This window comes from Heterodontus francisci, chromosome 5, assembly GCF_036365525.1.
Source record: "Heterodontus francisci isolate sHetFra1 chromosome 5, sHetFra1.hap1, whole genome shotgun sequence".
Lineage (NCBI taxonomy): Eukaryota > Metazoa > Chordata > Chondrichthyes > Heterodontiformes > Heterodontidae > Heterodontus > Heterodontus francisci.
This window is the reverse complement of record NC_090375.1, coordinates 177,338,317-177,364,780: the sequence shown is the minus strand read 5'-3', so window position 1 is coordinate 177,364,780 and position 26,464 is coordinate 177,338,317. Positions and strand designations below refer to the sequence as shown.

The 26,464-nt window shown below is 43.8% G+C and overlaps 1 protein-coding gene across 3 annotated transcripts in view; it reads left to right on the top strand.

The window, feature by feature from the left end:
* Positions 1 to 6,576, top strand: part of tmem65 (transmembrane protein 65) — a 102,983-nt gene extending 96,407 nt beyond the window's left edge. For all 3 annotated transcript variants that reach the window (XM_068032404.1, XM_068032407.1, XM_068032406.1), the window contains one exon: positions 3,057 to 6,576. In XM_068032404.1, the coding sequence (XP_067888505.1) occupies positions 3,057 to 3,158 (102 nt within the window). In that variant the 3' untranslated portion in view covers positions 3,159 to 6,576. The remainder of the gene's footprint in view (positions 1 to 3,056) is intronic.
* Positions 6,577 to 26,464: the final 19,888 nt, after the last annotated feature.

Below are 26,464 nucleotides of genomic sequence, written 5' to 3'. Positions count from 1 at the left end.
GTGCCCACATCCCATGAATGAATTTTTTTTAAAATATAGAATTAACTTGAATTTTACAGCACACAAACAGGCCTTTTACATCAACATCTCTATGCTGGTGTTCATGTTGCAAATGAGCCTCCCCCCCACCTTGTGTCATCTTGTGCTATCGGCATGTCCTTGTATTCCTTTCTCCCTTGTGTACTTACCTAACTTCCCTTAAATGCATCTATGCTATTCACTTCAACCACCCAGTGTCGTAGTGAGTTCTATGTTTTCATCGCTCTGAGTAAAGAAGTTTCTCCTGAGTTCCTTATTGGAAATATTAGTGTCTATCTTATATTTATGGCCCCGAGTTTTGGGCTCCCCCACAACCAGAAACATCTTTTCCATATCTATTGAGCTACTTTGTAATTTTCAAGCCCTATATCAGGTCATCTCTCAGTCTTCTATTTTCAAGGTGGGGAATCCAGAACAAGGGGGCACAATCTTAAAGTTAGAGCTAAGGCATTCAGGAGTGAAATCAGGAAGCACTTTTTCCACACAAGGGCAGTAAAAATCTGGAATTCTCTTCCCCCAAAAGGCTGTGGCTGCTGGGTCAATTGAAATTGCGGCCAATAGATTTTTATGAGGTAAGAGTATCAATGTGATTGCAACCATGGTACAGTATCCCTCCTGATCCTTCTCAACCTGTCTGCACGGTTGAGCACACCATCCTCCTCCATTGCTTCTCCTCCGTCGTCCAGCTGAGTGGGATGGCTCTCGCCCAGTTCCATTCTTATCTATCCACTCATAGCCAGAGAATCACCTGCAGTGGCTTCCCTGAATGCTCCCGCACCATTACCTGTGGACTCACCCAAGGACCTATCCTTGGCCCCCTCCTATTTCTCATTTGCATGATGCCCCTTTAATATTATCCAATAACACGTCAAGTTCCACACATACACCGACAACACCCAGCTCAACCTCATCACCACCTCTCTCAACCCCTCCACTGTCACTAAATTGTCATGTTGTTTGTCTGACAATCTGGACCCGGATGAACAGAAATTTCCTCCAGCTAAATATTGGGAAGACCATTGTCTTCAGACCTTGAAACAAATAACCATTTCCTTTCCACTGATTACATCCTTCTCCCTGCTCACTGTCTAAGGCTGAATCAGACTCTTTGCAACTTTTTACTACGTTAAAGATGCTATATAAAGGCAAGTTGTTGTTGATGCAGATCAAAGGCACGTAAAGGGAGTTGAGATACAAAGCAGCCATGGTCTAGAAGAACGGCAGAAGAGGCGCAAAGGGCTGAATGGCCTCCTCCTGTTCCGAGGATTGTAGGAACTATCTGGATACTGGAAGGCCTAATTGATGTCAGTGGGTACTGCCAGGTATCATTTGTGGTTTGGAGCTGGATACTGAGGTTTAATTGGAGTCAGTGGATGGGTACTGAGATTTAGCTAAACTCGTACTGCAAACTGAGAGCTGTAATTGGGATCAGGACTGGGTAATGTGAGGTCTAATTGGTATCAGTGGGTAATGTAAGTTTATGCTTGAAGTTAGAGTGTGGGCCATGTGAAGTGTAATTGGAGTCCTGTGATGGGTATCTGGGGTCAGGGAATGGGTATTGTCATAAAATAAAAACAAGAAATGCTGGAATCACTCAGCAGGTCTGGCAGCTTCTGTGGAAAGAGAAGCAGAGTTAACGTTTCGGGTCAGTGACCCTTCTTCGGAACCTTCTTAATGGGTATTGTAATGTTAGATTGAGGGCTGGTGCTGGGTACTGCTAGTTTTAAGTAGGTTTAGTGGATTTGTACTGTGAGGTGTAATTGGGGCAGTGGCAGCATGTTTAAAATTTTCACTGGGGTGAGGTTGGGCACTGAGTTATATCTGAATTTAGGAGGTAGGTACTGAGGTGTAATTGAGGTCAGCGGCTGTGCAAAGGCTGACTGACTGTGGCTTTTTTGATTAATTTAAAATGCTCAGCCTTCTGTTTAATCCCTTCATGGTCTCATCCCTCCATATTTCTGTTGTAAGCTATTTGGCTAGCCCAGTAACATGTTTCCAAATACAGACAAGTGCCAGTTTGGCTAAACAGCAATTGTAGTAATACTTAATATAAACCAAGCGAAAATGATCGTTGCAGTGCTCTGATTGTCACAGTTTGGAAATAGGCTTTTTGGTTTCAGAGTGTTGATCTATAATAGTGGCCAGTTGGTTCAGTTGCTGTTACTCGTAGCTTCATGTCTACTGCAGAAATTGAGCACAAGATCTCAGCCAATGCAGTACTGAGGGAGTGCAGCATTGTTGGTGATGATGTATTTTTGGACCAGATATTAAACAAACACCGAGTCTACCTGTTCTAGTGGTTCAAGTAAAAATGGAAGATCCTATTACGCTGTTTGAATAAAATAAATTCACCTGGTATCTGTGTTGACATTTGGCCCTCACCCAGTATCATTAAAAACAGTTTAACTGTTTTCCTCTTTGTCGGACCTTGCTGTGTTCGTCTGCATAAATGCTGAATCTGATGTTTGCATCATGAAATTATCCTGGAAAATTAGCTGCAGGTCTTCAAACTAGACCAGAATACAAAGGAGTAAAGGTGACTTTATTTCAGAAGTAATTCATTAGCTGTCCAGTACTTTAGGACATTTTGAGGGCAATAGGGTGCTCTATAAATTCATGTTGTTGCTTTATCATCAATTTGGAAAGAACTTTATCAATTCTGCCCTTCATTCCATGAAAAAAGGTCTCATTCCAAACCAATTAATGAATATCCAATTGAGGTAAAGGTTTAAAAACTCTTCTAATGGATTCATTTTGATCATTGACATTACACTGGTGAAAATAGTTGGCCAGCTGTGATGTTGGCTAGGTTAAATTTACAATTTTGACCAAGATACTAGAAACATGTCCTACAGACTTTTGAAGTGCTTTGAAAGAACTGTGGCCTTCATTTAAATTTGGGGATGAAACCTATTTATGTGATGATCTGTCTTCTGAAATGTGATTTTTAAAAATTCCTCAGTGAATAATTTACCTGTTTAAAAATGATTCTAAATTTTATTTTTGCTTTTGATTAGGGCAAGGTTATAGGTGTGACCATTGGTTGCATCCTAGGAATGTTTCCACTACTTTTCCTCAAAACCGAAGAAGAAGAAAAGCTAGAAGAAACCAAGAACTAAACTTGTGTGATAGTGAATGAACTATCTTACCGAGTGTCGAATCTGATGTTTGTATCATGAAGTAATCCTGAAAAATAACTGTAGTCTTTTGATGGACAGAAGTGCAATATAGACCAGGATGTGGTGGAATATTGACATTAACAAATCTGTACTTGCAAATATATTTTTCATGAGCTCAGTACAGTGAAACTTGTCTATTGACCCCTTATGGTACTGTTCCATTCCAAGTTTGAAAAAAACAACAAACGCATGCACACTCAGTAAAAAGTATGGTTAAGTGGTCTTTAAAATCAGTTTCACTGCATGTCAGACTGCCTTGTTTTCCTTGATCTATAATTTGTTTGAAAATTAATTAATTTTGTCAAGTTGTGAATGCAAAAATTTTTATCGAAGGATGTAATTGTAAAACCAATCATGGATGTTAATAGTGATACTAAATTATGGAAAATGAAATTGATTTGAAAGATTATTTACATTTTAAGTGCTGCAAAGCTGTCTCTAATTCAATTTACCTAGTCCTATGATTTGGTAATAAACCAGTGTGCATTTTTTAAGTATGACGGAACTATTGTATAAAGCTGTATTCACAGATTGGTTATCACCATTTATCTTTATATTTGAAACACAAATCACTTGTAAATGATAATAGTTGCAGCCAATGCTTGACTGATGAGCATAATGCTGTTAGATAAAAGACTTGCTAAAGGATATTAGAAATGTCACACCAGTCTCAATATCTTTAGGAACTACTTGGTGCTAACTGTAGGATCTAAATCACACTGCATTTATTTCGATATAAAGCATATGAAAGTATAAAATATTTTGTTACAGCCAAGTCTCTCTCATCTTTGTTTAAATAATCTGTCTTTTAATAACTGGCTTTAGTGCTTGCAAGTTGAGGTTTCCCCGCCTCTATTTTCAGCAGTATTAGACACTTAAGCTGAGGTTGAGATTTTATTACAGCTTGCTCAGCAACAAAAAATAAACGTGGACATCTTCTGGGCGTGGGGGGGTGGGGTTGCGGATATGATATTTCTGTAATAAAAATAATTAAAACAAAGGTTCAAATATTAATATGTGATCCATAAGAGATGATGTTTGTATCTGAGAAGTGAGCTGAATCAAATCATAACCCTCAAGCTTGTGATAGTTCAGTGGGTAAAGATGACTTGATTCTTGCAGTGCAGTGAACTGGTGTTTTGAAAAGTGGATAATGTGGACTTGACCAAAATGCTTGGAATGATTTGTACTGGGCATGGCAGCTGCAATAATAACCAAAGCAAAATACTGTGGATTTTAAAAAATCTGAAATAAAAATAGAAAATGCTGGAAAACACTCAGTAGGTTAGGAAGCATTGATGGAGAGAGAAACAGAGTTGACCTTTCAGATTGATGACCTTTCATCAGAACAAAATAATAAACTTGACAAAAAGTAGATCCAAACTATTAAAACCAAGATGAGCCATTTGTCAAGAGATTGGTGTAAACCAGATTGCAAATATGATAAGAGTTACACCTTTCATAGAAATTAGCCTGTATTGAATATCAAAGATGGCCTTCTGTAAGGTCACTGACTTCCACTTGCTGAAGAATATTTTTACACTGGATACAGTACCAGAAGAATTGATGATGAAAGTTGTGAATTTAAGTTTTAACAGTAGTCTCAAGTCCTATTTACACAAAGGTGCCAGATGGTGACCAATCTATTGTTCAATGGTTCTGGAATAATTACCTCTAAATGTTAGATGACACTAATTTATGTTATGTAGAGCAGATAAAATAATCATGTAAGATTACCCAATAAATTAATTTAGTGGAATGTTGCTGCTGATGGCCAACAGTGTTATTTATTCTCAAGCTCAGAATGGGAGTCTGGAGTTCAAGTACAAAATCTGTAAAATAGGAAACTTAATCATTTGATGATTTAATTCACAGGCTGCAAGATTGGTCTGCATAATTGATACTTTGGCAGTTATACAGAATTAAGTGCCAGGTCTTGTAGCTTCACGTGCATTCGATCTCTGGAATTTGGCAGCTGGCTTTTATTGTGTTTCAAGACTCATTTTTACCTGACAAAAACTTAAGCCTTCAAATAATAAACTAGTGCATGTAAATGGGAGGTAGTTTAGCAAAATGATTGTATTGACTAGATATTGTAGATAGCTTTAATATTGATGCCTTGTGCATAACCCCTTAAAGTGGAAAACATGAGTGAAGTGTCTATAGTTGTGATTACTCTTGTCGATTTGCTGTGTACAAGCACCTAAAATGTAGATTTAAAAAAAAAATCCTAAAATATTTGATTACCCAGGAATTATTCAAATCATATGGTTATTCACTGCAGATTTTTTTTCACCATTAGCACTTTTAAAAGCACAAGACTCTAACTTGATATATATCTGAAAAATAGTGAAATTAGTTAATCTCTTCAGATCTCAAAATAATGCCAAGGGACCAATAATAAGATTTTAAGTCTTAAGTCTTTAAGCTAAAGTTACCAATGTTGTGTTCTATTATTGGTGCAAGTGAAACTAAATCTAGTATAAAAACAAAATAGTCAGCAGGTCTGGCAGTATCTGTGAAGAGAGAAACCGAGTTAACATTTCAGGTCTGTTCTAAATCCAGTGCTCTTCTGAGGTTTGGTGTGATGTTAGTTCGAATAATGGAAGGGATTTTAGCATTTTCATTAACTAAAGAAGTGTAGTTAGAACTATTAAACAGAGATGAGCATTCCATTTTTCAGCAATCACTTGTTAATGTATTTTGATTGCCTGTTAAAGTCAAGCTTATACAGTCTGAGTATTTTTTTTTTGCTCGTAGGAGCTTTATGTCTTGACATCAGTGGAAGGGAAGAGGAAAGGTTGTTTTATGTAATTCCCACATGAGCAGCCTTGCTGCCCATGATGTGCAGCACCAATCTCCCAGGATAAATTGTAACTGGATTGAAAGCCAAGATTGTCTAACATGGTTGAGTTTTCAAATGAACTTGATGGCACATTTATTTGGCTAGGAGAAGCACTGGATCACACACTTCCCTTTAACCAGTTGGCATGCAACCTGGGAGGAAAAATTAGACTTGAATCCTCAGGGGAAAATACAAATCACATTTTGAGTAGATTGAGTAACTTATTGAACGCTGATCAGGGTTATTAGTAAAAGTTCACCCTAGAATTTCTAGGCTAAGGTTTGTAGGTTTTTACTTGCCACCTTCAATACTGCAGTAATCTGATTGCCTGTGTTTTTAATAAAGTTACTTTGTGTTTGTTCATGCAAGTGTTTTTGTGTTGTCTGAATAATAGAATAGTACAATTGCATGTAGTTTGCAACTTAATATTTGATAAATTTGGAATTAATGTTAAAATATTACAGGTATATATTTTGTGATGTTTAAATAAATGTGTGAGGAAGCTCTTTCAGATTACTTGTTATTTTGGACTTTATTTACTGAAAACTTTATATATGATCTGCAATACTATAAATATTATCGTTTGACATTATTCTTTCCATCATCTGTCTATTTAAAAGAAAAACCCTCGAACTGTATACAACAACCAAGCTCTCTGAAATTTGGGTTCAGAGGTTTGAGTTTTCTAAATGGAGAGATGGGGTTTAATTTCACTGGACACTGGGACAGGAAGGAGCTGTACCACAGGGACTGGCTGCACTTGAGACAAGGTCCTAGTTGAAAGGATAAATGAGCTGTAAATAGGACTTTAAACCAATATGGTGGAGCAAAGGGGTCAGGGGTGGGGGAGGGGGGAGGGGGGGGCAGCATGGGTGCTCAGGCAGAATCATAGTAAAAGTGAAAATAACCTAAAGATAAGAAAATGGGATGAGAGTAAAGTCCAAATCATGTATTCATACGATAGGTTCAGAATAAAAATAGGAAAAATAACAATAATGGTTGAAAATACAACAGGAGTGATGAAAAATAAATGAGAGGAAAACAGCATCAGGGCAAATGAGCGTGGTGGAGTCTATTGCCCAATTAAGAGTTCCAAACACGAGAAGCAATATAAAATAAAAGGCAGAATTCTAAAAGAGGTGCAGGATAACCAGGGAAAGAGTAGGACCCATAAGGGACCAAAGTGGTAATCTGTGTGTGGTACCGGAGGATATGGGTGCGGTTATAAATGATTACTTTTCATCTGTGTTCACTATGGAGAAGGATGATGGAGGTGTACAGATCAGGGAGGGGGATTGTGATATACTCGAACAAATTAGCATTGAAAGGGAGGAAGTATTAGCCGTTTTAGCAGGTTTAAAAGTGGATAAATCCCCAGGCCCAGATGAGATGTATCCCAGGCTGTTATGTGAGGCAAGGGAGGAGATCGCAGGGGCTCTGACACAAATATTCAAATCCTCTTTGGCCACAGGAGAGGTACCACAGGACTGGAGGACAGTGAATGTGGTACTATTATTCAAGAAGGATAGGAGGGATAAACCAGGTAATTACAGGCCAGTGAGTCGAACATCAGTGGTTGGGAAACTATTGGGAAAAATTCTGAGGGACAGGATTAATCTCCAGTTGGAGAGGCAGGGATTAATCAGGGACAGTCAGCATAGCTTTGTCAGGGGGAGATCATGTCTAACTAACTTGATTGAATTTTTCAAGGAGGTGACTAGATGTGTAGATGAGGGTAAAGCAGCTGATGTAGTCTACATGGACTTCAGTAAGGCTTTTGATAAGGTCCCGCATGGGAGATTGGTTAAGAAGGTAAGAGCCCATGGGATCCAGGGCAATTTGGCAAATTGGATCCAAAATTGGTTTAGTGGCAGGAGGCAGAGGGTGATGGTCGAGGGCTGTTTTTGCGAGTGGAAGCCTGTGACCAGTGGTGTACCTCAGGGATTGGTGCTGAGACCCTTGCTGTTTGTAGTGTACATTAATGATTTAGACATGAATATAGGAGGTATGATCAGTAGGTTCGCAGATGACATGAAAATTGGTGGTGTCGTAAATAATGAGGAGGAAAGCCTTAGATTACAGGATGATATAGATGGGCTGGTAAGATGGGCAGAGCAGTGACAATTGGAATTTAATCCTGAGAAGTGTGAGGTGATGCATTTTGGGAGGACTAACAAGGCAAGGGAAGAGACAAAGGATGGTAGGACCCAAGGAAATACAAAGGGTCAGAGGGACCTTGGTATACTTGTCCATAGATCACTGAAGGCAGCAGCACAGGTAGATAAGGTGGACAGGAAGGCATATGGGATACTTGCCTTTATTAGCTGAGGCATAGAATATAAGAGCAGGGAGGTTATGATGGAGCTGTATAAAATGCTAGTTAGGCCTCAGCTGGAGTACTGTGTACAGTTCTGGGCACCACACTAGGAAGGATGTGATTGCACTGGAGAGGGTGCAGAGGAGATTCACCAGGACGTTGCTGGGGCTGGAGCATTTCAGCTATGAAGAGAGACTGGATAGGCTGGGGTTGTTTTCCTTAGAGCAGAGAAGGCTGAGGGGGACCTGATTGAGGTATACAAAAATATGAGGGGCATTGATAGGAAGAAACTGTTTCCCTTAGCGGAGGGGTCAATAACCAGGGGCATAGATTTAAAGTAAGGAGCAGGACATTTAGAGGGGAGTTGAGGAAAATAAATTTCACCCAGAGGATGGTTGGAATCTGGAATACACTGCCTGAAGGGGTGGTAGAGGCAGGAACCCTCACAACATTTAAGAAGTGTTTAGATGAGCACTTAAAACGCCATAGCAAAAAAGGCTACCGGCCAAGTGCTGGAAAATGGGATTAGAATAGATAGCTGCTTGATAGCCGGCACAGACACGATGGACTGAAGGGCCTGTTTCTGTGCTGTATAACTCTATGACTCTAGGAGCAAAGGGGCCGAGGGGTGTATGTGCATAAATCATTGAAGGTGGAAGGGAAGTTTGAAATAGCAGTTAATTAGGCATACTGGATCCTGCGTTTTACAAATAGAGGCATCGACTGCAAAGGCAAGGGAATTGTGGTGAAAATTTACAAAACACTGGTTTGGCCTCAACTAGAGTATTGTGTCCAATTCTGGGTACCACACTTTAGGAAGGATGTGAACATAGAAAATAGGAACAGGAGTAGGCCATTCGGCCCTTTGAGCCTGCTCCGCCATTCATTATGATCATGGCTGATCATCCAACTCAGTAGCCCGTTCCGGCTTTCGCCCCATACCCTTTGATCCCTTTAGACCCAAGAGCTATATCTAACTCCTTTTTGAAAACATACAATGTTTTGGCCTCAACTGCTTTCTGTGGTAGCGAATTCCACAGGTTCACCACTCTGAGTGCAGAAATTTCTCCTCATCTCAGTCCTGAAAGGTTTACCCCGTATCCTTTGACTATGACCCCTGGTTCTGGACTCCCCCACCATTGGGAACATCCTTCCTGCATCTACCCTGTCAAGTTCTGTTAGAATTTTATAGGTTTCTATGAGATCCCCCCTCACTCTTCTGAACTCCAGCAAATATAATCCTAACCGACTCAATCCCTCCTCATACATCAGTCCCGCCATCCCAGGAATCAGTCTGGTAAGCCTTCGCTACACTCCCTCTATAGCAAGAACATCCTTCCTCAGATAAGGAGACCAAATCTGCACACAATATTCCAGGTGTGGCCTCACCAAGGCCCTGTATAATTGCAGCAAGACATCCCTGCTCCTGTACTCGAACCCTCTCGCTATGAAGGCCAACATACAATTTGCCTTTTTTACCGCCTGTTGCACCTGCATGCTTACCTTCAGCGACTGGTGTACAGGAACACCCAGGTCTCGCTGCATATTCCCCTCTCTCAGTTTATAGCCGTTCGGATAATAATCTGCCTTCCTGTATTTGCTACCAAAGTGGATAACCTCACATTTATCCACATTATACTGCATCTGCCATGCATTAGCCCACTCACAACTTGTCCAAATCACCCTGAAGCCTCTCTGCATCCTCCTCACAAGTCACCCTCCCACCCAGTTTTGAGTGATCTGCAAATTTGGAGATATTACATTTAGTTCCTTCATCTAAATCATTAATGTATATTGTGAATAGCTGGGGTCTTAGCACTGATCCCTGCGGTACCCCACTAGTCACTGCCTGCCATTCGGAAAAAGACCCATTTATTCCTACTCTTTGTTTCCTGTCCGCCGACCAATTTTCTGTCCATCACAATACACTACCCCCAATCCCATGCGCTTTAATTTTACATGCTAATCTCTGATGTGGGACTTTGTCGAAAGCCTTCTGAAAGTCCAAATAAACCACATCCACTGGCTCTCCCTCATCAACTCTACTGGTTACATCCTCAAAGAATTCTAGTAGATTTGTCAAGCATGATTTCCCTTTCGTAAATCCATGCTGACTCTACCCAATTCTACCACTGTTCTCCAAGTGCTCTGCTATAAAATCTTTGATAATGGACTCTAGAATTTCCCCACTACTGACGTCAGGCTGACTGGTCTATAATTCCCTGCTTTCTCTCTACCTCCCTTTTTAAATAGTGGGATTACATTAGCTACCCATCAATCTGTAGGAACTGTTACAGAGTCTATAGAATCTTGCAAGATGACCACCAATGCATCCACTATTTCTAGGGCCACTTCCTTAAGTACTCTTGGATGTATGCTATCAGGCCCTGGGGATTTATCGGCCTTCAATCCCATCAATTTCCCCAACACCATTTCTCTACAGATACTGATTTCCTTCAGCTCCTCTCTCTCACTAAGCCCTGTGTTCCGCAACATTTCTGGTATGATATTTGTGTCCTCCTTTGTGAAGACAGAACCAAAGTATGCATTTAGTTAGTCAGCCATTTCTTTATTCCCCATAATAAATTCCCCTGTTTCTGACTGTAAGGGACCTACATTTGTCTTCACCAAACTTTTTCTCTTCACACACCAACAGAAACTTTTACAGTCAGTTTTTATGTTTCCCACAAGCTTGCTCTCGTACTCTATTTTTCCCTTCTTAATCAATCCCTTGGTCCAGTGAAGGCATTAGTGAGGCTTCAGCAAAGATTTATGAGACTGATTCCAGGGATTAGGGACTTCAGTTATATGGCTAGATAAGAGAAGCTGGGGTTATTCTCCTTAGAGAAGGTTGAGAGGAGATTTGACAGTGGTGTTCAAAATCAAGAGGGGTGTGGGCAGAGTAGATAGGGAGAAACTGTTCCCGTTGGCGGAAGGATCGAGAACTAGAGGACAGTAATTAAAGGTAAAAGGCAAAAGAACCAAAGGCGACATGAGGAAAAACTTTTTTATGCAGCAAGTGGTTAGGATCTGGAATGCACTGCCTGAGAGTGTGGTGGCGGCAGGATGTATCCAGATAGAAAGGAGGTGAGATACAGCACCTGCCACGGGACCATTGAGCAAGTCATTGGGCTGCTGAGATTCCATTGCCTGGATCAATCCACTGGAGCCTGCAGTATGCCCCAGCGAGGGTCTCGTGTATCATGGTGGTCTGCTGTGGTCTGTACAATCTAGCACTGCAGAAGGGGAAGGCCTTGCATGTGGAGGACATGATTGATCATCAGTCCTCAACCGATGAGGAGGACATGGAGGAGGGAGATGAGCAGGCAGCACCGGATGTTGAAGCCGGACATTGGAGGCCAGATACATTGAGCAATGGGCCAGGGAGGCAAGAGACAATCTCATATTTACCCACTTCCAGCCACCATGATGGCCTCTCAGAGTGAAAATAATAAAAGACTCACCTCACTATATTCAATGTGTCACCTCCTTTCTATCTGGATTCCATGCCTAGCGCCCAGTTGAACCACGCACTCTAGCATATCTGAGATGCTTACCAAAGGAGGGCTGTGCCCACACTGGCAGCCTTATAAGGGAGCAAGGGTACTGGCAGCATCTCACAATTAAGGCATGAAAGAATAAGCATTTTCCAACAATGAATGTGAACTGTAATAACGACATAACTTTATAAGACAAACAAATGGTCAATGTTGAACACCCGTGAAAGCCCAAGTGTGTCTAGTTGCTGTTCTTAATACATTTACGAGTGCTTCTATGAGGTGCGACCCCTGTACTAATAGCTGGGCTGGAGGCAGGCTGCTGATGACACTACCCCTTGGCTGGTGATGACTTTGGCGGCCGTCCTCCGGCTGCCTGAGACCTGGAGGGCCTGGACTGCCTGAGGGTTTCCTGCACAGGTGTAAGACTTTCCTCAAGCATCACAGATACTGGAGCTGGGCTCACTGGCGGAGGGGTTGAGGGACCACTGTCCACACAGAGCTCCTTGAGGGGAGCTCCAGATGTGGAGGTCAGCCTCCTCTCCTCCCTTTCAAGGCTTATTTGAACCTCCCTGCTGACCATAGAAGGATGAGGAGCTGGAGAAGACTCCAGGCGTCGCGTCCTTCTTTCGCCTTGCTCTGCTGCATCAAGCTCATGGCCAAGGCGATGGTGTGCAGGTCTGTGTACATCTCTGGGATCTGGCTCTCCATGAGGGTCACCAACCTTTCAATGGAGGAAGCCATGCGCTCACACACTGGTACATGGCAGCACTCATGGCCTGGATGGTCTCGCCACAGGGACCTGCGAGGGGCTCACTGAACTCAATCCTTCCTGTGCAGCTTTATCCTGTTTGCAATTCTTCACTCTCATTTCTGCAGAACTGTGACTCTCAGCGAACAGCCCATTTCATTCGAACAAACTGAATATGGTGACTTTTTAATCTGCGGTTGACTCTCTCTTCCAGTCAATACCCTATCTTTATGCATAGTAATGTCATCACAGTAAAACTCACTTTCATTATGATCTGCACATATTATAGACAGTGTTATCATCAGTACAGATTATAGATGCTGCAAAGAGTCTGACCAGATTTAATTAAATAAAACCTGTTGAAACATGCTCCAAAAACCATTTAATTAGCATGAATTAATTTATTTTATGCAAGGAAAATCCATCATTTATAGAGTGTAAGAAAGTAGAATTTTGCTAATACATTTGTAAATAAAATTTGTGTGGGTTAATAGATCCGTGATCCAAACCGTCTGGCCATCTGTTTCTTCACATGTATTGTGTTATTGCATATGGGCATTAATCAATTGGCTAATAATTAATGTCCCAGTGTGATTCTAATTGGAACAGGGAACTGTCGGCTTATTAACCTTTTCCCTTTTGGAATTTTTTCAGAGCACTACTTCTGTGCAGGCACAATTCGATCGTCCCCGCCATTCTGCTACTCGATGAGGTTTGTGTGTATAAAGCTTTGTCATTGGAATAAATACTATTTCTCTTCAAAGTTTAATGATAGCATCAGTTAAAATCCACCAGCCAAAACTGGAGCTGGAACAAGTACTCCACCTTGGGAAAATATGGACACTAGTTGCAGGATGTTTCACAGCTTGTAATGCAGGGGCAGAGATGGCCACGTACAATGGTTAGGAGCAAAGGCACAGCCAGACTTGGAGTAGAAGGAAGGAATCTATATTTCTGTCTTCACAGGTGAAGAGGGAAGTAGGATGTAGGCCCCTGGACAAACAAAGCACAAACATGCAGCTGTGCTATCTCCACGAAGGTATTGATACCCTATATTGTTTGCTCACCTCTCTGGGCTATGGGAGGACAGGCAACCTCACTCACTGGTCTTGGTCATTCTTGCTGTGAATCAACTGCCAGGAAGCTTTCAACAGAGGATACGAGGATAATTCCCCATCATATTCTCCCTCTATAACAAAAGCAAAATACTGCAGATGCTGGAAATCTAAAATCAGAAAATTCTGGAAATACTCAGCAGGTCTGGCAGCATCTGTGGAAAGAGAAACAGAGTTAATGTTTCAGGTCAATGTAATATATCCAAGTTTGCAGATGGCACAAAGCTGGGTGGGAGTGTGAGCTGTGAGGAGGATGCAGTGAAGCTCCAGTATGATTTGGACAGGTTGAGCAAGTGGGCAAATACATGGCAGATGCAGTATAATGTGGATAAATGTGAGGTTATCCACTTTGGTGGCAAAAACAGGAAGGCAGATTATTATCTGAATGATGATAGATTGGGAAAGGGGGAGGTGCAATGAGACCTGGGTGTCCTTGTGCACCATGTCGCTGAAAATAAGCATGCAGGTGCAGCAGGCAGTTAAGAAGGCAAATGGTATGTTGGCCTTCATAGCGAGAGGATTCAAGTACAGGAGCAGGGATGTCTTGCTGCAATTATACAAGGCCTTGGTGAGGCCACATCTGGAGTATTGTGTGCAGTTTTGGTCTCCTTATCTGAAGAAGTATATTCTTGCTATGGAGGGAGTGCAGCAAACGTTCACCAGACTGATTCCTGGGATGGCAGAACTGACGTATGAAGAGAGATTGGGTCGATTAGGCTTGTATTCACTAGAGTTTAGAAGAATGAGAGGGGATCTCATAGAAACCTACAAAATTCTAACAGGACTAGACAGACTAGATGCAGGAAGGATGTTCCCGAATGCAGAGCAGTCCAGGACCAGGGGTCACATTCTAAGGATAAGGGGTAAGCCATTTAGGACTGACATGAGGAGGGATTTCTTCACCCAGAGAGTAGTGAACCTGTGGAATTTTCTACCACAGAAAGCAGTTGAGGCCAAATCATTAAATATATTCAAGAAAGAGTTAGATATAGTTCTTAGGGCTAAAGGAATCAAGGGATACGGGGAGAAAGCGGGAACAGGGTACTGAGTTTGGACGATCAGCCGTGATTGTATTGCATGGTGGTGCAGGCTTGAAGGGCCGAATGGCCTACTCCTGCTCCGACTTTCTATATTTCAGTGTTTTCTATGACCTTTCATCATATTCTCCATCTCCCTCACTGCTCAGATATAACTGTTATAAACACTTGAACACTTGTGATAATAATCTAAATGTTCATTCTTCCATTGATAGCTAATGCCTATTTTACAATGGTCTGTACCACAGCTAATGCTTGTTGTTCTGACTTCTGCTCGTTTTTTTGCATTTTATCTACTAATACAATACATTGAATGGAGGATGAGGATTACAGCTTATTTTCAAAATGCTTCATCTCAATGATTCTGAACCATTATTCATCCATTCATGATGTTATTGGAAACTCTTCCAGGTGATATGTAGATGAACAGCATCAGGAAGACTAACACCAAAAGAACAATGAGTGTAGTGATGATGGGTTGGATTTTCAAAGCCCACTGAGTGAGGGCACAGCTCGAGCACAATTTGAATATCATGTTCGCGGACGTTGGCGCTGGGACCCCCCTGCCTCCGGAAGGTGACGCCATTTTTAAAGCGACACTGGCAGTGAGGGAACGGGTCGGGCGCATGCCTCCAATTAATTTTCTAATATTTGTCAGTTCCGAAGAACGGTCACTGACCCGAAACGTTAACTCTGCTTCTCTTTTCACAGATGCTGCCAGACCTGCTGAGTGGTTCCAGCATTTCTTGTTTTTATTACCTCCAATTATTTGCCTGTCAAGCTCATTGAAGAGCCCATTAACAGGCTTATCAGCAGCAATTTCTAATATTCAAAGACTGGGAACATGGAGGATCCCATGGGGGACCATAACAGGGTGTACCAGTCGTGAACACTGTGGGGGGAGGGGTCATGAGGGTTATGGGAAGGGCAGATTAAAAGGCTGCAGAGGCCCCAAAAAACTCAGCTGTTCCAACTGTGCCACAGAGTGGCCATTGCTGCAGCTGTAAGACTTGCTTTTCTCAGTGGTTATTGGCAGGTGAAGTGAGACCAAAGGGTCAACATTAGTAGATTTAGCATTAGAATGCATTAATAAGCTTAGAATAAACACTGTAGTTGTGAAGGACCCGTTGAATGATGGGATACTTGATCATCATGCTTGAATTTTACGCAGACCTGCGTGGAGACAGGCACCGGCGAGCGGGAGTTCCAGCAGTTTTAAAAGAGGCGGCGAGAGATTTCCACGACTAAAAGTGACGCATTGCAAGGGGGAGGCAGCTGATTGGCAAGTAAGAACAGGAGAGTATTTCTACCCTTTTTTACTACTTTCAATAGCCAAAGTAAAAGTAAAGGTAGGGAATTTAGATTGTAGTAGGTAGTGTTTGGAGTGGAATAAGGTCCCTAGCGTAATTAGTACTCAAAATTAAAGGGAGTAACTAAGGAGCTTAATCTAAGGCTAAGTCATGGCAGGAGAGCTCAGCCCTGTGACATGCTCCTCCTGCGCTATGTGGGAAATCAGAGACAATTCCAGTGTCCCTGGCGACCATGTGTGCAGGAAGTGTGTCCAGCTGCAGCTACTAGCTGACCGCATTGCGCAGCTGGAGCTGCGGATGGATTCACTGCGGAGAATCCGCGATGCTGAGGACATCGTGGATAGCACGTTTATTGAGGTGGTCACACCACAGATAATGGTGGCAGAGGCAGAAAAGGGATGGGTGACCACCAGGAGGAGTAGGAGGCGCAGGCAGGTAGTGCAGGGGTCCCCTGTGGCCATCCCTCTCTCAAACAGATATACCGCTTTGAATACTGTTGTGGGGGATGGTCTCCTGGGGAAAGATTCAACAGCCAAGTTTGCGGAACCACGGAGGGCTCTGCTGCACAGGAGGGGCTGAAAAAGAGTGGGAGAGCCATACTGATAGGAAATTCAATCATAACGTGAACAGACAGGCGTTTCTGTGGCTGCAAACAAGACTCCAGGATGGTATGTTGCCTCCCTGGTGCTAGGGTCAAGGATGTCTCCGTGCGGCTGCAGGACATTCTGGAGGGAGACGGTGAACAGTCAGAGGTCGTGGTACACATTGGTACCAACAACATGGGGAGAAAGAGGGATGAGGTCCTGCAACAAGAATTTAGGGAGCTAGGTAGCAGATTAAAAAGCAGGACCTCAAAGGTTGTAATCTCTGGATTACTCCCAGTGCCACGTGCTAGCGAGTATAGGAATAGGAGGATGGAGCAGATGAATGGATGGCTGAGGAGGTGGTGCAGGAGGGAGGGCTTTAGTTTCCTGGATCACTGGGTCTGTTTCTGGCAAAGGTGGGACCTGTACAAGTTGGACAGGTTGCACCTGAACCGGAACGGGACCAACATCCTTGCTGGGAAGTTTGCCAGTGCTGTTGGGGGGAGTTCAAACTAATTTGGCAGGGGGATGGGATACAGAGTGGGGGTACAGTAAGGGGTGATGCACAGTCAAATATAAAAGAGAAACTGAGTCAGTCTGGCAGGCAGAACAAATATAGACCTGTTAAGGCACAAGTGAAAAATGCAAGGCTGAATTGCATCTATTTTAATGCAAGGAGTCTTACTAGTAAGGCAGATGAATTGAGAAAATTGATTAGCACGTGGCATTATGATATTATTGCTATCACAGAGACATGGTTGAGGGAGGGGCAGGACTGGCAGCTCAATATTCCAGGGTATAGAATCTTCAGGCAAGACAGGGGAGGGGGTAAAAAAGGAGGTGGCGTTGCACTGTTGATCAAGGAGTCAATTACTGCAGTAAGGAGGGATGATATCTTAGAAGGTTCCCCAAATGAGGTCATATGGGTAGAACTTAAAAACAAAAAGGGGCAATCACTTGGCTGGGAGTGTACTACAGGCCTCCAAACAGTCAGGGAGAGATAGAGGAGGAGATATGTAGGCAAATCTCAGAGAGGTGTAAAAATAATAGGGTAATAATTGTAGTGGATTTCAACTTCCCCAATATTAACTGGGATAGTCTTAGTGCAAAAGGCTTAATGGGGGCGGAATTCTTAAAATGCATACAGGAGAGTTTTTTGTGCCAGTACGTAGATAGTCCTACAAGAGAAGGGGCAGTACTGGACCAAATCCTAGGGAATGAAGCCGGACAAGTGGTAGAAGTGTCAGTGGGGGAACATTTCGGGGATAGTTAACATAACTCTGTAAGATTTAAGGTAGTTATGGAAAAGGACAAAGATGGACCGGAAATAAAGGGACTGAATTGGGGGAAGGCTGATTTTAAGATGATAAAACAGGATTTGGCCAAAGTGGACTGGGAGCAGCTACTTGTAGGAAAGTCTACATCAGATTAGTGGGAGTAATTCAAAGAGGAAATAGTAAGAGTTCAGAGCCAACATGTACCCATCAAGGTGAAGGGTAGGACCAACAAGTCCAGGGAACCCTGGATGTCAAGGGATATAGAGGATTGGATCAGTAAAACAAAGGAGACTTATGGTATATTCAGAGTGCTGCAAACAGTGGAGGCACTAGAGGAGTATAGAAAGTGTAGGGGGGTACTTAAAAAATTAATTAGGAGAGCCAAGGGGGACATGAAAAAACATTGGCGGGCAAGATAAAGGAAAATTCTAAGGCGTTTTATAAGTATATTAAGGGCAAGAGGATAACCCGGGAAAGAGTAGGGCCCATTAGGGACCAAAGTGGCAATCTGTGTGTGGAGCCGGAGGGCATAGGTGAGGTTTTAAATGATGACTTTTCACCTGTGTTCATTATGGAGAAGGACGATGTAGGTGTAGAGATCAGGGAGGGGATTGTGATATACTTGAACATATTAGCATTGAAAGGGAGGAAGTATTAGCTGTTTTAGTGGGCTTAAAAGTGGATAAATCCCCAGGCCCAGATGAGATGTATCCCAGGCTGTTATGTGAGGCAAGGGAGGGGCTCTGACACAAATTTTCAAATCCTCTCTGGCCACAGGAGAGGTACCAGAGGACTGGAGGACAGCGAATATGGTACCATTATTTAAGAAGAGTAGCAGGGATAAACCAGGTAATTACAGGCCGGTGAGTCTAACATCAGTGGTTGGGAAAATATTGGAAAAAATTCTGAAGGACAGGATTAATCTTCACTTGGAGAGGCAGGGATTGATCAGGGAAAGTCAGCATGGCTTTGTCAGGGGGAGATCGTGTCTAACTAACTTGATTGAATTTTTTGAGGCGTTGACGAAATGTGTAGATGAGGGTAAAGCAGTTGATGTAGTCTACATGGACTTCAGTAAGGCTTTTGATAAGGGAGATTGGTTAAGAAGGTAAGAGCCCATGGGATCCAAGGCAATTTGGCAAATTGGATCCAAAATTGGCTTAGTGGCAGGAGGCAGTGGGTGATGGTCGAGGGTTGTTGTTGCGAGTGGAAGCCTGTGACCAGTGGTGTACCACAGGGAGCGGTGCTGAGACCGTTGCTGTTTGTAGTGTACATTAATGATTTAGACATGGGGAAGGACGGCATTACCCCTGAAATAATCAAGTGTGCCAAGCCTGCTATACTTTCAGCACTGTACGAACTGCTTTGCCTGTGCTGGGCCGAGGGAGCAGTACCACAGGACATGCGTGATGCCAATAGCATCACTCTCAAGGGTGACCATGGTGATTGCAACAACTACCGTGGAATCTCCCTGCTCAGCATAGTGGGGAAAGTCTTCACTCGAGTCGCTTTAAACAGGCTCCAGAAGCTGGCTGAGCGCGTCTACCCTGAGGTACAGTGTGGCTTTCAAGCAGAGAGATCCATCATTGACATGCTGTTCTCCCTTCACCAGCTACAGGAGAAATGCCGTGAACAACAGATGCCCCTCTACATTGCTTTCATTGATCTCACCAAAGCCTTTGACCTCGTCAGCAGACGTGGTCTCTTCAGACTACTGGAAAAGATCGGATGTCCACCAAAGCTACTAAGTATCATCACCTCATTCCATGACAATATGAAAGGCACAATTCAGCATAGCGGCGCCTCATCAGACCCCTTTCCTATCCTGAGTGGCGTGAAACAGGGCTGTGTTCTCGCACCTACACTGTTTGGGATCTTCTTCTCCCTGCTGCTCTCACATGCGTTCAAGTCTTCAGAAGAAGGAATTTTCCTCCACACAAGATCAGGTGTCAGGTTGTTCAACCTTGACCGTCTAAGAGCGAAGACCAAAGTACGGAAAGTCCTCATCAGGGAATTCCTCTTTGCTGACAATGCTCCATTAACATCTCACATTGAAGAGTGTCTGCAGAGACTCATCGACAGGATTGCGGCTGCCTGCAACGAATCTGGCCTAACCATCGGCCTCAAGAAAACGAACACCATGGGACAGGACGTCAGAAATGCTCCATCCATCAATATCGGCGACCACGCTCTGGAAGTTGTTCAAGAATTCTGGTGATAGGCTCAACTATCACCAGAAACCTGTCTCTCGATGCAGAAATCAACAAGCGCATGGGAAAGGCTTCCACTGCTATGTCCAGACTGGCCAAGAAGGTGTGGGAAAATGGCGCACTGACACGGAACACAAAAGTCCAAGTGTATCAAGCCTGTGTCCTCAGTACCTTGCTCTCCGGCAGCGAGGCCTGGACAACGTATGTCAGCCAAGAGCGACGTCTCAATTCATTCCATCTTCGCTGCCTCCGAATCCTTGGCATCAGGTGGCAGGACCGTATCTCCAACACAGAAGTCCTCGAGGTGGCCAACATCCCCAGCTTATATACACTACTGAGTCAGCGGCGCTTGAGATGGCTTGGCCATGTGAGCTGCATGGAAGATGGCAGGATCCCCAAAGACACATTGTACAGCGAGACAGAGAAATCTAGGAAGGGAAGGGAAGTGTCGGAGAGGGACCAGGTAAAGGTGAGAGAAGGGTGGAAATTAGAAGCAAAGTTGATCAAGTTTTCTAGTTCCGGGCGAGAGCAGGAAACGGCACTGATACAGTCATCAATGTACCGGAAAAAGAGTTGGGGGAGGGGGCCTGCGTAGAACTGGAACAAGGAATGTTCGACATATCCCACAAAAAGCCAGGCATAACTAGGACCCATGCGGGTACCCATAGCAACACCTTTTACTCGAAGAAAGTGAGTGGAGTTGAAGGAGAAATTGTTAAATGTGAGAACAAGTTCAGCCAGGCGGAGGAGGGTGGCGGTGGATGGGGACTGGTTGGGTCTCTGTTCAAGGAAGAAGCGGAGAGCCCTCAAACCGTCCTGGTGGGGAATGGAGGTGTAGAGAGATTGGACGTTCATAGTGAAGAGGAGGTGGTTAGGGCCAGGAAACTGGAAATTGTCAAAATGACGTAGGGCATCAGAAGAGACATGGATGTAGGTGGGAAGAGACCGGTCCAGGGGAGAAAAGATAGAGTCAAGATCGGAAGAAATAAATTCCGTGGGGCAGGAACAGGCTGAAACAATGGGTCTGCCGAGACAGTCCTGTTTGTGGATTTTAGGAAGGAGGTAGAAGCTGTGGAGGGAAGACCTCCAGAGGAGATGAGATCAGTGACAGTTCTGTGGAAAGTGGCTTGATGTTTGGTGGTGGGGTCATGGTCCAGGGGGAAGTAGGAAGAAGTGTCTGAGAGTTGACACTGAGCTTCTGCAAGGTAGAGGTTGGTATGTCAGACAACAACAGCACCACCCTTATCTGCAGGTTTGATGACAATGTCGGGGTTAGACCACAATATTCCCCACTGTCAGACCAAATAAACCAGGCACAATATTCTCCAGTTGTAGACAAGAACTTAGAAAGATAGCAAAAGTAAAGGTCATTTAATCATATCCACCTTATTTCATAGTTTAGATCATTGTTAAGAATTCATACAGACTCATTACATTTCCTTGCAGTTAATGCTATCCCCTAATCCCTGACTCAACTTGGATTTGAGGGATCTGGCCATGTATCAAATCAGAATGGAATGGGTTTGAACACTGATACAGTTTCTCTTTTGAATGCTTCAACTCGATTGCAGAAAATAATTCAATTCATTTATGGAACAACTTAAAATGTTGGATATAGGTTATGGCTCTGCGATGTGAGCAACTAGCTGCATACATTGATAATTGATATGTGTTCATTACGGGCTGAATTTTATGGGCCCCCTCGAGACAGGAACAGAAGTGGGGAGTGGGGGGCCTATAAAATTGCTTGGGAAGGCAGGGGGTAGATTGCCTGTCGGCTTCCTGACACCTTCCAATTTAGTCCTGGTCTGAAGCCAATTGAGGTACTTAAATGACCAATTAATAGCCACTTAAGGGCCTCCTCCCACCTCCACCTCAATTTAATGGGAGGTGGAGGGATCCGTTGCTGTGAGGAGATGCTGCCAGGTAAAACCTGGTGGCCTCCTAGCAGGGTCGATGGGGGGGTCCCTTCTTTGGGGGGCAATCCAGGGCCTCTGGAGGGTCCCCCGGTGGCGATTGTCGCACCCCCGCCCCGAGAAGGACCTCCCCCCACACTCACCAACCCCATTCCCCATCCCATCGCCGGGGCCTGCCTGAATGGCCTCAGTGATCCCGACCCCATTTACCTCTCCCGGGGTCTTCTCTCTTCCTTACTGCAGGGCCTCCTGCAATACCGGCAGCAGCCAGTGCTACTAGTGGCACTGCCAGGACTGCATAGCTGCTGGCCCTCTGATTGGCTGGTAGCTTTTGGAAGTGGGAGCTCATCCTTTAAAGGGATGATGTCCCTGACGGTGGGCCGTTAATTTCCTGCCCGCCGTAGAATTGCAATGGGGTTCTGGAGGGCCAAGGTGGGGTCTCCCCCACTTCAGCCCGCCGCCAGGACCCCCATCGCCAGAATAAAATTCAGCTCTACATTTCTGAGGTAGGCCTTCATAACCTACTTTTATAATAATGACACCCATGGCATTCCCTCTGCTGAGTGAAAATATTTTCACAAGATATTCCAGATGTGGCTTGCAAACAAAGCTCATTGTATAATAGAGAAGAGACACATACCTCAAAAATGAACGTGACATATGCTACAGGTTTTTAATTCAGTGTTCATCTTTGTTAGATATAAGGTTATATAACTTATCAGCTGACTATGAAAAAGCACCAGAAAGCAAAACAAACAGAACTGCTTCCTAACTGGAAGGAATGCATACACTCTCTGTTATTGCAAACTTTGTTTTGTCCGTAGTAATTCTAATTTTTCAGTTTAGTACCTAGCAGTTTCTGTACTCTGCAATGTGCATGGTTCCATCTGACTGGTAAATAATCCATTTATGAGGTCCTTCTGGGGTTTCAATTAAATGTTTGACACATGACTTTTTTTGTTTTGCTAGCAATGTCTTATGTTAAAGCAAAATTGACACTGTTTGTGTAATTAACAGAAATGATGACAGCCAGAAGATAGTTTTAATGAGCTTTTATTATTCTTTTGCATGTTCACTCCTCCTGATCAGCTTTTTAACTTGATACATGAAATTGTACACCAAGGCTTTTCACAGAATTAGAATGAGCTTGGATAATACCACTGACGCTCATGGCACTTCATCAGTGTGATACTGGAGTGAGCCAAAAGCTGTTAATTGTGTCTCAGTTAGCTTACATTCTAGATGCTGTCAAATTTAGATTAGAGATACAGCACTGAAACAGGCCCTTCGGCCCACCGAGTCTGTGCCGACCATCAACCACCCATTTATACTAATCCTACACTAATCCCATATTCCTACCAAACATCCCCATCTGTCCCTATATTTCCCTACCACCTACCTATACTAGTGACAATTTATAACAGCCAATTTACCTACCAACCTGCAAGTCTTTTGGCTTGTGGGAGGAAACCGGAGCACCCGGAGAAAACCCACGCAGACACAGGGAGAACTTGCAAACTCCACACAGGCAGTACCCAGAATCGAACCCGGGTCCCTGGAGCTGTGAGGCTGCAGTGCTAACCACTGCGCCACTGTGCCGCCCTGTGTCACAGTTGCAGTTTACATTCATCCAGTGCATTTATGTGAACCAAACATAACATTATATGTTCTTCTGTGTAACTGGGGAATATTGTGGTCTGGTTTATTTGGTCTGACAGTGGGAAATATGCAGATTATAACCACTGCTCCTTATTTTTTTGGACTACAGATGCTGGTCATTATTCTGCTGTTGTCATTTACATCTCCTTTTAGACCCATCTTTTGTTTCTTTACTTGTTTACTTGTTCCATTACCACCCATTTTTGTCTTGCACCATCATCTCTTTTGTCATTTAAACTTGCCTGCACTCCACCCTATCACAGATCTCTCTATTTTGTTCTCCCCTCCCACCCCAAACTTTTCCCTGGCTTTGTACTTGCTTAAAAACTGCCAAGTCTCCAACTTTTTTCCAGTTCTGACAATAGTTATGATCCCTATTGAGATCACAAACCAAAAGAATCTAATCCACCAACTGACCCCAATTTAGGAAATAAAAAACAAACGGACAAGATTTCACTTTTATGAATTTTACTTTAACACTCAAACCATATATATATAGCAAAAAGATTACATGTTCATTATTCTTCTGGGCAGTTTTCTCAGCAAAGATAGTCACAAAGTTCTACAAAACCATTATCTTCTTCAGGTAAATGTCCAACTCCTATTCTCCAAGATGCCGAAATGGAAGTAAAATCATCTCATCGATGGCAAGTGTTGCAGTTCTCCCTTAAATGTTTCAGTCTTGCAGCCTTTCAAATAGCCCCAATCCTGCTCATCATAGTCTTGAGGGAGTGTTTTCACCTGAAGCTCTTTAGGTGAGCTGTGACAAATTATATTTGCCAATGGCCAGCTCCCAGAATCAAGTCTTTGTTTTTAAAACTAACAGCTCCCAGCTTGTTTCAATTCAGCAGTCTTGTAAACTTTTTTTTTTAAAACACAGCTTGTTGTTTGCTTCAACATTGCACCTGTAATCTTGTAAATTGAAACACAAGCTCCACTCATATGTGCCTGGTCATATGACTGTTTTAACTGGTTCTAACCAGTTCTGTCTTCCCCAGAACTCTGAAGCTTTCAGTTTCCTTTTCCAGTAAAGGACTATCTCAGAAAAAATACAAGCTTTGAATCCAAAGTCAATGCACCGAGCAGTACATTCAACAGGTCAACTGGTCAGATAGCAGTCTGCACATGTGGGGCTGGATTTAGTGGGACCAGTGGGGCTCCTGGTGCTGGGCTGGAAGGTAGGGGGAAACCCGCCTTGGCCATTCGGAGCCCCCGCCCCGCCCCACACCACAACACACAGGCAATTAACAGCTCGGCACTGGGATACTCATTCCTTTAAAGACAGGGATCCTGCCTACAAGAGATGCAGTCCAATCAGAGACTGGCAGCTCAGTGGTATCAGTAGAGCAACCGGGAGTGGTGATCACTGGAGGTGTTGCAGGAGGCCTTGGAACAAGGCCCATCCCTGGAGCCCTAGAGCCCAGTAAGTGATGCAGGAGGAGGGTGGGTACTGATTGTGGGAGGTGGGGGATTCAGGGAAGTGGGTTATTTTCCACTGGGGGCCCTCCTTGGGCCACAGATTGACCTTGGAGGAGGCCCCTCCCCAAGTCTGCAGGAAAGTTGCCTTGTTTCATTGGACAACCTCTCCACATAACGGAGATGCCCCCCCACCACCTCGCCGCTGGCTTAATGTGAGCGGAGGCGGGAAAAGGCCCTTATGTGGCTGATAATAAGCCACTTAAGGGCCTCAATTGATCTCTGGGTGGGAAGGCTGTCATCGGCTTATCCCACCCCGAATTTATTGTGGTGCGATGGGAAGGTGACAGGCCCTCCACCCCCGCCTCCCATCACAATTCTTTGGGCTGTCCTCATCCTAGCCCATCTCCGGGGGGCCCATTAAATCCAGCCCCTGGACTCCATCACACAATAGGTCAGCAACCTGTTTCTCACACCACAAATGCTGCCAGACCAGCTGAGTGTTTCCAGAACTTTTAGTTACACTGCAGCTAGCTCAAAGTCAAAGAGTGTTTTAGACCATTTCAGTGGGATGGGGACAACATGGTTGCACACCGAATACTGACTTAGCTGTAGTTTTTCTACACATTTCCCAATGCTGCAAAGGCAAAGCCAATTTGTAGTGACATATATATATATAGCTATATATCTGCCCTATAATTGAGACTTATGGGCTGGATTTTAAGGAGCCCTCAACGTCGGGATCCGTGACGGGAGGAGCCTGAAGATGACCCTGGATGAGGCCCGCCATGGACTTCAATGCCGGCAGGGCCCAGCCTGATCCTCCCGGCGGCAGCGAGGCACTGTGGCGGCCCCCCCACCGCTGGTCAACGGGACCACAATTTCAATATTCAAATCAATGAAATGTTAAATATACTTACATTTCACCTTGATGGCTTGGCACGATCTTTGGCCCGGCGGCCGGCACTCCTGCGTCTTCGGATCCCCGTCCGGGGAAACGAGGCATAACACTGGTGGGGAGGGGGAGGAGGTAATTTTATCAGTGTTGGGGAGGTGGGGGGGTCGTGGGTCAAATTAATGTCATGGGTGGAGGGGATGGTGGGAAGCGTTGTAATTTAAACTTTGTGCAGTTTGAGGGGGGGTGGGGGGGGAAGGTCAGATGGTAATGGGAAGTGTTTTTGGGGCGGAAGAGCAAATAATTAAATGAATTGTTATTGGGGTTGGGAGAGGGACAAAAGAAATGCATTTATTCAATTTTATTCAATTTGTCTTTAAATAAGCTGGTAGGGCTGACAGCCCTTTAAAAATGGCG